Source organism: Cynocephalus volans, chromosome 5 (assembly GCF_027409185.1).
Source record: "Cynocephalus volans isolate mCynVol1 chromosome 5, mCynVol1.pri, whole genome shotgun sequence".
NCBI lineage: Eukaryota > Metazoa > Chordata > Mammalia > Dermoptera > Cynocephalidae > Cynocephalus > Cynocephalus volans.
In genome coordinates, this window is record NC_084464.1 from 29,053,529 (window position 1) to 29,066,351 (window position 12,823).

Sequence of the window (12,823 nt, forward strand, 5' to 3'; positions counted from 1 at the left end):
ACATGGCAGCTTCAGCACCTAACGTCCTCACCCGCACCAGCAGCTTCTTTTCCTGATGAGAAAAAGGGCAGAAGGACCATGGAAGACACCAAAGCCCTGTAGCCTTCCTCAATCAGGGCGCCTCATCCGACTCACAGAACATAAAAAAATAACTAGAGGGTGACTTTCTTCACTGTCCCAAGGATGGTACATAACTAGCCCCACTCTAGAGGCACAAAGGTTAATTCATTAGAAGCAACAGATGCCATGGGGAAGGAAGGTTTAATTTTCTTAGAGAACGTGGCTGGGAAAGGCCAAGTCTGAGGTCTAGGTATAACTGAGAACCCTTAGTCCTGCCCCACAGAAGCAGTTCACCTCACCAGGAGGTGACGACAGCATCGCAGTGGGGGTGTCCCCTACCCGTGTGACCCGGGCAAACGTTACCTGAGCTCGGTGCTCCCCGACGGCGAACTGTATCACAGCGACGCCCGGGCTGTGGCTGTCTTCGATCCTCTCCACGGTGCTGGAGTCGATTTTCAGGTCGTTGCTGATCTCCGCACTCTGGATGAAGTCTTCCGTTTTTAAGTCCTCCACCTTTTTCAGCTCCCCGTTGGCCAACTGGATGATGGAGCCTTTCATGAAGTAGGGGGGCAGCGTGGGGGGAGCCGCGGCAGGGGACGCCACCGACTGCACCACAGGCAGGTGGATCTGGGCCTGCACCATGGCTGGGTAGGCGGCCTGGGTGACCAGGGCCTCGGGGTTGAAGTTCTCGCTCTTGGGAAGGGCGGTGGTGACAAACGTGTGAGGCACTGCAGCAAACTGGGGGGACGACGTGACGATGGCGTTGGCTGCCCCCGACGCTTCCATGTCCGTGCCACCGACCGGGATGAGCAGGGGCTGGGTGCCGGGGATCACCAGGTGCTGGGGCAGGCTGCCGGCGTAGGTGATGGCCTGCTGCTGGCCGCTCAGGTAGCCAATGACAGGGGCTTGAGTCCCCGCGTAGAAGGCCGTGGCTGGCAGTCCAACCGGGAGCGGCTCTGAAGCACTGTGCGTGGTCTGGATGACCGTGTGCGGTGACAGCGCGTAGGACCGGTGGCCGGGCTTCCCTAAATGCAGGCCGCCCTTGTCATTGAGGGTGGAGGGCGAGGCCTCCCGATGGGCGGGCTGCTGTCCCTCCAGGTCGGCTGCGGGCGTGTTGCTGTTGGGCAGGACCATCACGGAGGCCCGGACCCCCCGCAGGATCGCGACTGCTGTAGTCCGCGGGGCTCGGGTGCACCACCACGTGCCGGGACTCGTACGGGTGAGGCGCGGGCTTGGCGCCGGCCTTGCCCAGGCCCAGGTCGGTCGAGGGGGGGGGCGCCGTACCGCCGGCTCTTCTCCATTTCCCCGTTGAGGACCTCCTTGGCCTGGAGGGTCTGCTGCAGCCGGCCGCTCTCGGCTTTCTTGGTGGACTCGCGAGGAACAAAGTGGCCGCCGGAGTCGGTGTACTGCAGCACGACCTGGGAGGGGGGCCCCAGCGTGAGCGTGTGTGGGATCACGGTCTGGTGCGGGTGGAGGTGGACGGGCAGGGCCGGAGGCGAGGCCGCGCGCCCGGAGCTCTGCGGAGAACCGGATATGTGCACGTACTGGTTCTGCTGGGTGGCCGGCGGGGACCCCGGGCTGAGGAGCCCCTGCGCCCTGCCCAGGTGCTGCTGCTCCACCTTGTGTCCCGGCGCCTGGCTCAGACTGCCCATGTTGGCCAGCAGAGTGGAATAGGCCTCCAGCTGCGAGCGCTGGGAGGGAGTGGTGGCCCCCGCGGCGGAGGTGACAGGGTTGGCCGGCGGGGAGATCAGCTGGGAAGGGATGAAGCCGGCGTAGGGCCCGCTGTACTGGGAGGACCCGATGAACTGGAAGGTGTGCGGCAGGTGCGTATACTGCACAGGAGACACCGGAGTCCCTGACTGCGGGGGAGGGTACGCCGCGGGCAGCGTGGTGGCCGCGGGCACAGACCTGGGAGCGCTGGGCGGGGAGTAGTCCAGCCCCGTGGACAATGCTTTGTGTAAACCTATTCCCTGTTGTAAACCAAGCTCCACCGGAGTCCCCGCCGGCCCGTGCCTCCCGCCCCCGTGGCCTCGGCCACCAGGGTTGCCGGGGAGCCATGCCACGCCCTCCGCCCGGTGGTTGTCACTGGGCAGGGCCGTGGCCTTCTCCTCGGAGGGCCGGCTGGTGGCGGGGATCTCGCGCTTCTTGGGAGGCAGGCATTCGTTGCTCCGCTCTTGGTTGGATTTCATTTTTCGCCGTCCCCCCTCCACGGTGACTGTCTCACTGTCTGGCTGGCTCTGATTTTAGTCTGATAAATGGAAAGTCACATTTGATTTCTGTAGGGGATCCAGGCTCTTCATGAGGAATCATCTCCCCGTGGGTACGATCCACCAGCAGTAGCTCCGGATTCTGGGAAAAGGAAGAGGGCAGGGGAAAGGGAAGGGAGGAAAGGAAATCAAAATATCAGCACCAGGAAAAGACTTCGACCTCTGAATTCAACGTGAACTCCAAAAACCGGAGTGTATGTAGCCTTGGCGTGAAAGCACAGAAAAAACTAGCCATATGGGTTAGCACATCACCAAGGAAGATTATGAAGACACTGAGCAAGTCAATACGTTCAAGCTCATACTTTTTTATGCAGTTAACAACTCCCCTAAGACATTCTCAATTCCTTCTCTCCTCCTTTTCTTCTTAGAGGGTAGATGAGGCATTTCTAAATATCCTTTTCAGTAATACTGGTTCCATTCCTCACCTCTTCTTTACCTGGCTGGAAAATCAAATGAAGCCCACGGGGAGGATGGTACCAGCAAAAGTCAGGGGACCCTGCCCTCAGGGCCAGGCACTGGGCAGGAGCAGTTCAGGAGCAGAAGTCCTGAGCAGTCCTTGCACGCTCTTAATCCTCACCTGCCAGAGCCACTACTCTCAATGATTCCGCCTGGTTCTGGATCCATCCTGGATCTACAGATTTCTTCTTCTCTAATACACACACACACACACACACACACACACATGCACGCACGCGCACACACACGCATGTACATGTGCATGCACCAACTCAGCAGAGGCAGCCAAAAAATAACCTGTTCTCTGCAAGTTTCAAAAGAATCCCCAGTACAGCCACTTACATGGTAACAGAAAGCCAAGAGAAATCTGAGACAGTTAAAAAACAAATTGATTGTGGTTAAAAAAACACATACAATATAGGGCTGATGCATTGAAAACTTCCTTAATGCGGGTTACACACTTGCTATGTTTTTGTCTCTTTCTCCCTTTCCGAGTTGTCTTTGAACTTTCTCTTCACACCATCTCTCCCTTTCTCCTTGGAAAGGGCCAACTTATCATTAACATGAGAGATGAAGCCTCTTTCAGACAAATCAGACCTGTGTGTTCAAACTTGGACACATGAGCAGTCACCCTGGAGCCAGTTCTTTTGGACACATATCTCAGGCTCTTAGTAACCACTCAACTCCAAGTTGCCACTATTGTGTGGGCAAAACAATGCCCACCTGGCAAGAGGCAGAACATCACCAGAACCCACATGAACCACACTAACAAGCAGCAGGTGGCAGCACCCCCTACAGGCAGCAGCAGCAACATAAGCAATATAATATGCTGTGTTCCTGAGAGCTGTGGGATTAGGTGTTGGGAATTCCAGGCCTCGGGTTTTGGGATTTCTCCTACTCAGACCCTCTTTTCTATGATCTTATTTATTTATTTATTTACTTTTTTACAGGAACTGGTTTTTATTTATTTTTTATTTTTATTTTTTTAAATTTTATTTTATTTTATCATTTCTATGATCTTATTTTAAAACAAACACAGTAAGGCAAGCAGCCTTCAGCAGTCAATCCTCATCCACAGTGAAGCAATGGAGACATCCCTATTGTAACACAACCTCTTTCTCTCCTCTGCTCCCCCCCGCCTGTACCACCTAATCCCAAATCTCTCCTGTATGGCCAGTTTACACTCCCCTACCCTAACTCATAACTTTGGGGGGGGGGGACAATGATTTAATGGCCCTTGTTGGTTTTGCTTCAGCAGCAACAATGAACATCACAATGAAATGACAGATGATACAACAAAAAGTTCCCCATCCTTAATGGTTTTGACCAGGTATACACAAAAGTGGAGGTTTAGAAATTTGGTGTCTCAACATCAAAGGACATTTCAGTAAGACTAATAGGATTCATCATGTGACAAGAAAGGCACTGAAAGACTGGGATGGAAACAAAAAATAATGCAAAAATACCTAAAACAGTAATGCTGAAGAAATGAAGAACTGCCAGTTATGCAATGTCAGTTACTTAGTGTCCAAACCTAGGGCTTGTATAAGTCCCAAATAACTGTATAGCCTTCTCTTATAAAAAGCACAGCACATCATTTACACCCAATACTTGCAAATCAATTACAATGACACAATAAAATTAAACTACAAAAGTATCAAAAAAGTTGTCCCTTTTGGCTGCCTGGAAAGTACTGATAATGATGTTTTATTTTTAGATTTCAAGAGTCACTCTTTAAAAAGGGAACTGCATAAATTCTCACTTTCCCATAACCACTAGCAAAGAAGATTCATTTATGAGATCTACTCAGAGAACTGTTCCATGCGCCCCCTGCTGGTTGCACAAATCTAATAAAACCCCACAGGATTTCATTAGGGGTGTTCAGGCAAGAGTAATATGTCAGAATCTGAAATGAGAACATTTGCATATAGTAGGCCCAGCTAGTAGGGGAATAGGTTGATTAGCCCAAGGCAGTCCTAGGGAAGAAAATGAAGCAGCATAAAAATCCTTTCAAAGCCAAGTAAAATGTCAAACACATTCAGGAAGAGGCCCATTAGCAATGCAAATGTAAAACTGCCCGTGCAATTGAATGCACAATGTACAGAATTGGAAAACCCCTCTGAATGTACTTCTTTAAGAACCCAGCTTTAGTAAATTTGAAAAAGAATGCTGACTTAGTTCTCAGTAGTGCAGGGGTTTATTTAAACTTTATTTGAGAGACACTGGCTTGGCCCTAAAGACTAACTGGGCTGATCTTCTGCTAATGGACCACTAAGATGTATCAGCCTTAACACACAAATTCAAATTTATTCTTCAGAAAAGTTATCCATGGAAAAACAGCGTCTTTTCCAGAGATTGCCAGTGATAAATCAAGGATACAAAGATTAACACAGAAGCTGGAGCGACCTGGGGCCAAAATGATAAAAGAATTTTAACCTATCCTCCCCCTACATTTAGAAGGAATATTTACCAGTGCAGCACGGAGGAGACAGGGCTTTCTAAATCTGGGATAAGTGTCCCTTCCCTGTGCTCCATGAGCTCTCTGGATGGTCTACATCTTCCTTCAGGGAACTTGAGGGCAGGGATTAGGGGTCTTGCTGTGTTTTCATTAGACCACTAGAGGGTGCCACAGTATGCCACCATGTCCTTGATACATTGGGTACAGGGGATGAAAGAACAGAGATGTAATTTAAGAAGGTGGAAAAAGTAGACTAGGAAAATGAATGGAGAGAGAGAGAGAGAGAGAAAAAAAAGAGATAAGAAAGAAGAAAAAGGGAGAGTGGGATTTCTGCTTTTAGAGTCTCCTAGTTGCGGACAAATGGCCTCTGTGTCCTGAATTTTTCTTTCAGCGGTTCCCAAGGAGTTCACCACACCCCCACACACCTGCCACAACAGACAACAAACATGGGGCCACACACAATAACATAAATGCTAAGTTACCAGAGAACAACATATGCAGATCACACTGTTTAAACATCATTACCGCTAAAGGAAAAGTAGAGGGGGAGTTAATAGATTAACCAAGACAAAGTGATTTGGGGTTTACTACCTATGGTTTGCTTGATAATCAGTGTTCTGCATACATTCTTCTTAAGTATCTTCATATCTACATTTGTATCTACCTGTCTATCAGTATTTTAAAATTTAATCCAGTGGCGTAAGGTCTTGCCAAGGTATGGTCCTCAGACCAGCAACACCTGGAAGCTTGTTAAAAATGCAGAATCTCAGGCCCCACCCAGACCTACGGATTCCAAATCTGCATTTTAATTAGATCTCTAGGTGATTCATACACACAGTCATTTTGAGAAACTCTGGTATAAGATTAAATTTTCTATTCCTAAACTTTCAAGCAAATTAAACCTCTCCAGCCTTTTTCAAATGGAGTAGACACTGAGAAACCAAGCTAGGTGCTGTACGTAGACATAGAGTTGATGCAGCTTTGGAGACAGACTGCGAATATTTAGCTGAGCTCAGCTGTTTACTCTGGGGTTATCTAAACCCAATGTAGCTCTAAACAGCAAATATTCCTTTTCTTCTGGTCTTTTAAAAAACTAGAGAAACATACTTTAAAAAGGCTATTATAGATGTGTACATGACTCAGTCATCTCCAGGAAGAAAAACGAAATTTAACAAAGGCCCCACACTTATATCTTCGCTATAATTTAGTTTCAAAATTTTTTTGCTATTACCATGGATCCAGACTGTTGTGAGAAGCAAAAGGAAAATGAGATACTTCTGTGCTAGAGACGTGGGAGTATGTGCCCACTGACTCCAAGTCCTGTAAATAACAACTGACTGCTCGGAATGGAAGATGCTCCTGGAATGTGATATATGCAGTCCTAAAACTGCATCCCAAGGCCAGGGCAATACATTGGGTTACTCTGTCTAAACACCTAATCCCATGTTTCTCAGTTTGAGTGAACCATTGACTGTCTGGCGTGTATGTTTACACACAAACAGGAGCATAGTCACAGCTTTCAAGAGGAGGAAATGCAGACTGATGAACTGTGTCAGTACTGGAAAAACTATATGACCATTTAGGAGACGGAATGCCTGGACGTGATGGTAGAAGTCACCAGGACATGGCAAGTATTCTCGAAATCCTGACTCACCAATCTCCTTCCAGTTTCATTGTACCACTAAACTGGAAGATCAGTGTAGTGCACTGGCAGAAGGCACTTCATTTTGGTTAGGCATTAAAAATAGGCTCAAACCTGACATCCTTGGAGTATCCAGGAAGGAGGAAGGCGAGGGAGATGGTAGCCCTAATTAGATACCTTCATGGCTGAAGAAACAAACATGCCCCAAAGGAAGTGGATCACACATCTATTCATCCAGTATGCACAGTGGACCTTGATTGTTCAATGTCAGGGCAGAGCAAATGGTATGCCCAAACTCTATTTTTAGCTCTGTTCTGTTCAAAATTTTATTAGTATTTTGGTTATCATATTTAGAGGTAACAGAAGGCTGGAAGGGATGCTTAATATGTTACGATTAATATTCAGAAATATCCTCAGAAGCTGGAAGTGATGGCACAGAACCAAGAAAATTAAGATTAATGAGAATAAATGTAAATGCCTGGCCTTGGTTTCAATAGCTCAATTAGCCTCGTAGCAGAGTTAGAGGGATCTGGCTTAAGAACAGTGTAAATGAAAGAGCTCAGGAATCTTTTGTTTGTGCATTCAAGTTTGGTAGGGTTCCTAAAAAGTTGGAGTAATTATAAGCTTCATTTAACATACACAACATTCAGAATAAGGGAATAAATTCTGCAACCGTAGATGGCACTGGTAAAGTCACAGTGAAAATACTGCTGGCAAGGGGACACTGGCAAAATGGACCATGTCCAGGGTGGAGTGACCAGGTTAGCAAGAGGCGAGTAATAGCTGAGGAAACTGAGGAAGTGCAGGAGAGCTGCAGCATCAGAAAGCAATCAGATTTGTTAAGAGTAGGCTGGGCTGCCTAATGAGGCAGGGATCCCTGAGTCACCCAAGGGTCGAGGCAGATAAGAGATAAGCAGTGTGGGTCCCTGTCCTGGTTGGGTGTTCCAGCTACTTACTCTACATTATTTTCCCACTACGATTACTCTGAGACTGCGATTCTATCCTGTGTCAAGGTGGCCTGCGTGTAAGCCCGGCCTCCTTGCAAGTTTTCCTCTTGCTGTGTCCTCAGTGGAAACTGATTCTGCACCTTCTCTTCTGTGTCTGGCCTGGAGCTTTACTCGGCGGGCCTCTTGGTTTCCAACGAGGAGGCTCCTGTAGGGAACGGAAGGCCCCATCCAGGTCCCTCCTGAGAGGGCAGCTGGGACCTGGCACAACATGGTAGAATATGCTGTGTTGAAAAGCCTCACCCTAGCACACGCGGGTTTCCCTTCTCGACTCTGCACCTCTGTGGCATGGGGTCTTGCTCTTCAGAGAAGTGTCGTGAGCTAGAAAGAAAGAGCAAGGGACGGGAGCTTGTAAATAATACTAGATAAAGGCCACCAAAGTGCCTAAGGACACAAAACTAGGTAAACACATCTCTGAATCTTTATCATAATAAAACAGGGTAGCAGGTTGAAAAGTTATGTCCACCCCTAATTTGTGAATGTGACTTTACTTGGAAAAGGGTCTTTGCAGATGTAATTAAGGATCTTGAGATAAGAACATCCTGGATTATCCAGGTGGGCCCTAAATTCATTGACAAGTGTCCTTATAAGAGAAAGGCAGAGAAAGATTTGAGACATGCAGAGGAGAAAGCCATATGAAGATGGAGGCAGAGAGACTGGAATTACACAGTCCCAAGCCAAGGGACTCCTGGAACCACCAGAAGCTGGGAGAGGCAGGAAGGATCCTCCCCTAGAGCCTTTGGAAGAAACAGCTCTGCCAACACCTAGATCTCAGATCTCTAGCTTCCAGAAATGTGAGAAAGTAAATTTCTGTTGTTTATACCACCAAGTTTGTGGCAGCCCAAGGCAACTAATGCAAATAGCTTCCATTTATTGATCATCTACTTACATGCCAATAACTTTACTTAAACATCTAATTTACTCCTAACAAAAAACTCATGAGGTTTGGATTATAACCTCCGTTTTTCACATGGAGACACTGAGGTTTGCCCAAGGCCACATAGTCAGAAGTGAAACTAGCATTGGAAATCACTTTCTTGTTCTACCCAACCCTGGTGCAGGTTACACTGGTATATTGGATGCACTATGGTGATGGCAGCCTACTAGCAAATAGCTTCTTTTTTTTTTCACGTGGAAGAGAAACAGAATGCATAGGAATAAGTGGGGGGAAAGATGTCCAGGAAACCTTTGCACCATATCAAGACTAATGACACTCAGCTGGCATGGTATTCAGAGTCACGGGCCCGGGTGACTAAGGAAGAGGTCAGGTGTTTGTATTTCACAGGCCAGTGACCTGAGGATCCCAGGCCCAGTACCCAAGTTCAGTGCCAACCACCCAATTGTGATCCAGGCTACACCAAGCTGAGACTGCAGAGGGAGCCTCCTGCACAGGTCAGACGTGAACTGTGAGCTCTAACATGCTTTCTAAATAAACTGTCTCTCCTTCTAGTGTCACAAATAGCAGGTTCAAGTCTACAGCCCTGGCACAGGCTCCCCTCAGTCCGTGGGGGTGGCACATACCACACTGGCTTTTCCTTTGCAGCAGGGACTTGCTGGGGAAGCAAGGATCTGCCCTTACCACCGACAGCTGGGATTTCAGTGGGTCAAGGAAAGGTAGAGAAAAGAGGCCCCACTGTTTATATTATCACCACCATGAGTAATAGTATGTTTGGTCCTGTTCATCTATAGATTCATGGGCAATGAATAGGACTAAACTTAATGCAATGATTAGAAAATTTAAATGCACCCAGAATCACTCAGTCACATTTGGGCACTCACGGCTCTGGGTGGCTCTGCATCCAGGGCATTCTTCTGATCACAGGCTTGCAGGAGAGGCTGCAAGAGATTCTTCAAGACTCACAGCTGCACTGGCTGCTGTTCTCCTGCAAACGCCTCTACTTGGCACGGGGCTAAACTGCTGTCTCCCTCAAGGGCTCTGCTGTTTGCTACTACATGTCAGCATAATGGACAGACAACCTTCATCAAGCCCCGGGTGACGCTTTTCTTAGATGGCTGGCATTACGATTCCCAGTCAACACGACAATAGAAAGTACTGGGATGTTTTTAGTGGGTTCTACCACCCCTGGAAATATCAGGAGATCTACCACGTGAGTAAGGGTCCTTGCACGGGTCCAGGGCACATGTCTGTGAACGCAGGAGGAGGGGCAAGGCCCACAGCTGGGCCATACTGTCCCTAGAAGGCGGTTCACATGGAAAACGTGGCTGCCGCGTCTGCGTGGCCAGTGTCCTCTGGCTGCCTGCCCATGCTGGAATTCCTGGAAAGGCTCAAGACGGAAAAATAACCATCTGGATCCAAACTGGTCCCCAGTGAATTGTCTAACAGAGGTTGAGTTTGGGTTTTTAAGAAAAGCTGGAAATGCTTTTCTGTCAAGACCTTTCCTGGTTCAATACACAAGCAAATACCTTCTGCTTGAACATGGAGCACGTGCTGGATGAGCTACCCTGGGGCACCCAAATTTCTGTTTATGCACCAATCTGGCTGAAGGTTGGGAACAGTTACCCCTGCACTTTCCACAGCCCCAGTGTACAGGATACTAGTTTGAGGAGAGGGGCATGGCCCACTTCATTAGCTTACCCCTGCGGTGGATGTGAGCAGGTGAAGATGTTGGCCAAGGTGATGTAGTTAGAATCGGGGTTGGGAGGATGAGAACTTGTCACCTTTGACTCTCCATGGAATGTTCTTACACCCACAATGACATATCTCACTACAGAATTCACTAAGCATTCATATCCACTGGCAGAGTTAGAATATCAAGATATTAATATTATTATTACTACCAATAATGATAGGAAGTTAATACATTAATGTTATTACTACTACTAAAAAGGACACACAGAGTTGTCGAGGAGTAGGCTATGGTGTAAGGTAGAGCATGGGTTTAATACCTGGCTTTACCCCTATGAATTTTTTTCTTTTAATGTAACTTTTATCTTACTCAAAATTGTACATTTGCCCCAGTTTAAGGAGGCAAGTATTTCAACAATGTGTAATCTTGTAATTAATATCTCTGCCTATAAAATGAGGAGGAATTAACATGTACAATGCCTGGTATTATTAATGTAGCTGTCATAATTATAATTCAGCTAAGGATTTCTCATGAATTCCCAGTTATCAGCCACACTTCCTGTTGCTGATCTCTCCTGGTTTTATGATACAACACCTTCAAACTATCAACTCTTCCATCTGCCTTTTGCTCACATCTGTGATTTGTACAAAAGGGAACATCATGTATGTCTGAGAGCGTATTTTCTTTCTTCTCCTCATAGATGAGATGATATTTATAAGGGTCCCCAACGCACAGATCCCCATTCACACCAAAAGCATGAGAGGAATCCAGCATATAAATAGAGTGAACAGAAAGGTCCGATGCTGAAGTCCAGATTGGCATTTCTTGCTGAGGGTTATGTGTGATGGTTCCTTGTTCTAGTCTGCCTGCTTTTCCACAATACTTTCTGCATGTGTAATTCCCAGAAGGCATGGTAGGGGAATGCGGAATCTTCTTTCCACATCCCACAGGGAAGGCCGCCAGCTGTCTGCTCGTACACACTCTCACAAGCTTTGCCACGCACCACAACGCAAAGGGCCAGCAACAGCTTGAGGGGGCTTAGTTGGATTCTACCAGCCACTGGCTGGGTTTCCGGGAGATTAGACGGCCCAAGTCTACCAACAGAGAACAACATATAAATCTCCATCAAGTCAGGAAAATGCCTTTCTGGAAACAAGGCATTCTGGGAGGGACTTAAAGTATTCATTGCCCTTGATGTGGATGGATGAAAGGCAAGCTGAAGCCTCTGGACAATTAGTAAACTACCAAGCCATTCCTCCAGGGCAGTTGGCTCCCCTTCGGTGGTGGCTTCACAGTCTCTGGGACACCATACAACTTGGCCATCCTCTTGACTGCAAAGGCCCTGAGACCTCCCGGGACCCAGCATCCCCAGGGCATAGGCACGGCCACTCACTGACGCTTTGTGCAGGCTGTAGCGATACTTTACATAGGAACAACCACCAGGCTATGATCACCCCATCTTAAAGATAGGAATACTGAGACTCCAAGTATAAGTCACTTGCGTAAGATTACGTGACCAATATAAACGGCAGAAGTGACATGAAAATCCTGGTTTGTCTGATACAAAAACCTGGCTTCCAAGTTTTGGGCTGTGCAGTGGGTTTGATGGAGTTTAGTGAAGAATTTAAACCTCACCCAAACAGAGGTCTGGGCTTTGCCCTTGGCTACTGGAAGGTGATCTCTAGGCCTCTTGAATGTCCTGCCTCCTAGGAGAATGTTTGTTTGCCTGGTGGCTTTGGCCATCATAAATCACATTGTTAGAACATCTGGGCCACACCGCAATCAGTTCCAATCTCTAAGGAACTAAGGACTGACTTCCAGGAGGGGCTGGCGATAAAACGTCAGCCATGAGGGGAGTATGCAATTGAGCTCCAATAAAAACTCTAGACATCAAGGCTCGGTGAGCTTCCCTGGTTGGCAATACTCCAGGTGCACTGTCACATGTTGTGGCTGGGAGGAGATAAAGCCATCCATGACTACGTGGGGAGAGGACAACAGGAGTCCTGAGTCTGGACCCCTCCCAGCCTCTGCCCGATATGCCTCTTCCCTTGGCTGATTTCAGTGTGTATACTTTCCCTGTAATAAACCATAAGCACGAGTATAACAGCTTTCAGTGAGTTCTGTGGGTCTTTTTAGTGAATTATCAAAACTGAGGGTGCTTTGGGGAACCCCCTGATCTTGCAATTCGTGTTAGAAGTAAGGGTGGTCTTGTGGGAACCATTCTCTCTACCTTTGTAGTTGGCCAATAAACTCCTTCTTATAGCTGGTGATGATTATACACTTAAAAGTAATAAAATAAATATAACAAATGAGGTCCTTCTGGCTTCAGGGATAAGAATGCATCATGA

At 47.6% G+C, this 12,823-nt stretch overlaps 1 protein-coding gene across 1 annotated transcript in view; it reads right to left on the reverse strand.

Moving 5' to 3' along the window:
- Positions 1–12,823, reverse strand: part of ATXN1 (ataxin 1) — a 367,481-nt gene that overhangs the window by 15,308 nt on the left and 339,350 nt on the right. Inside the window, 3 exon segments of the mRNA XM_063097390.1 lie at positions 424–1,212; positions 1,214–1,333; positions 1,335–2,409. Coding sequence (XP_062953460.1) covers positions 424–1,212; positions 1,214–1,333; positions 1,335–2,249 — 1,824 coding nt within the window. The 5' untranslated portion in view covers positions 2,250–2,409.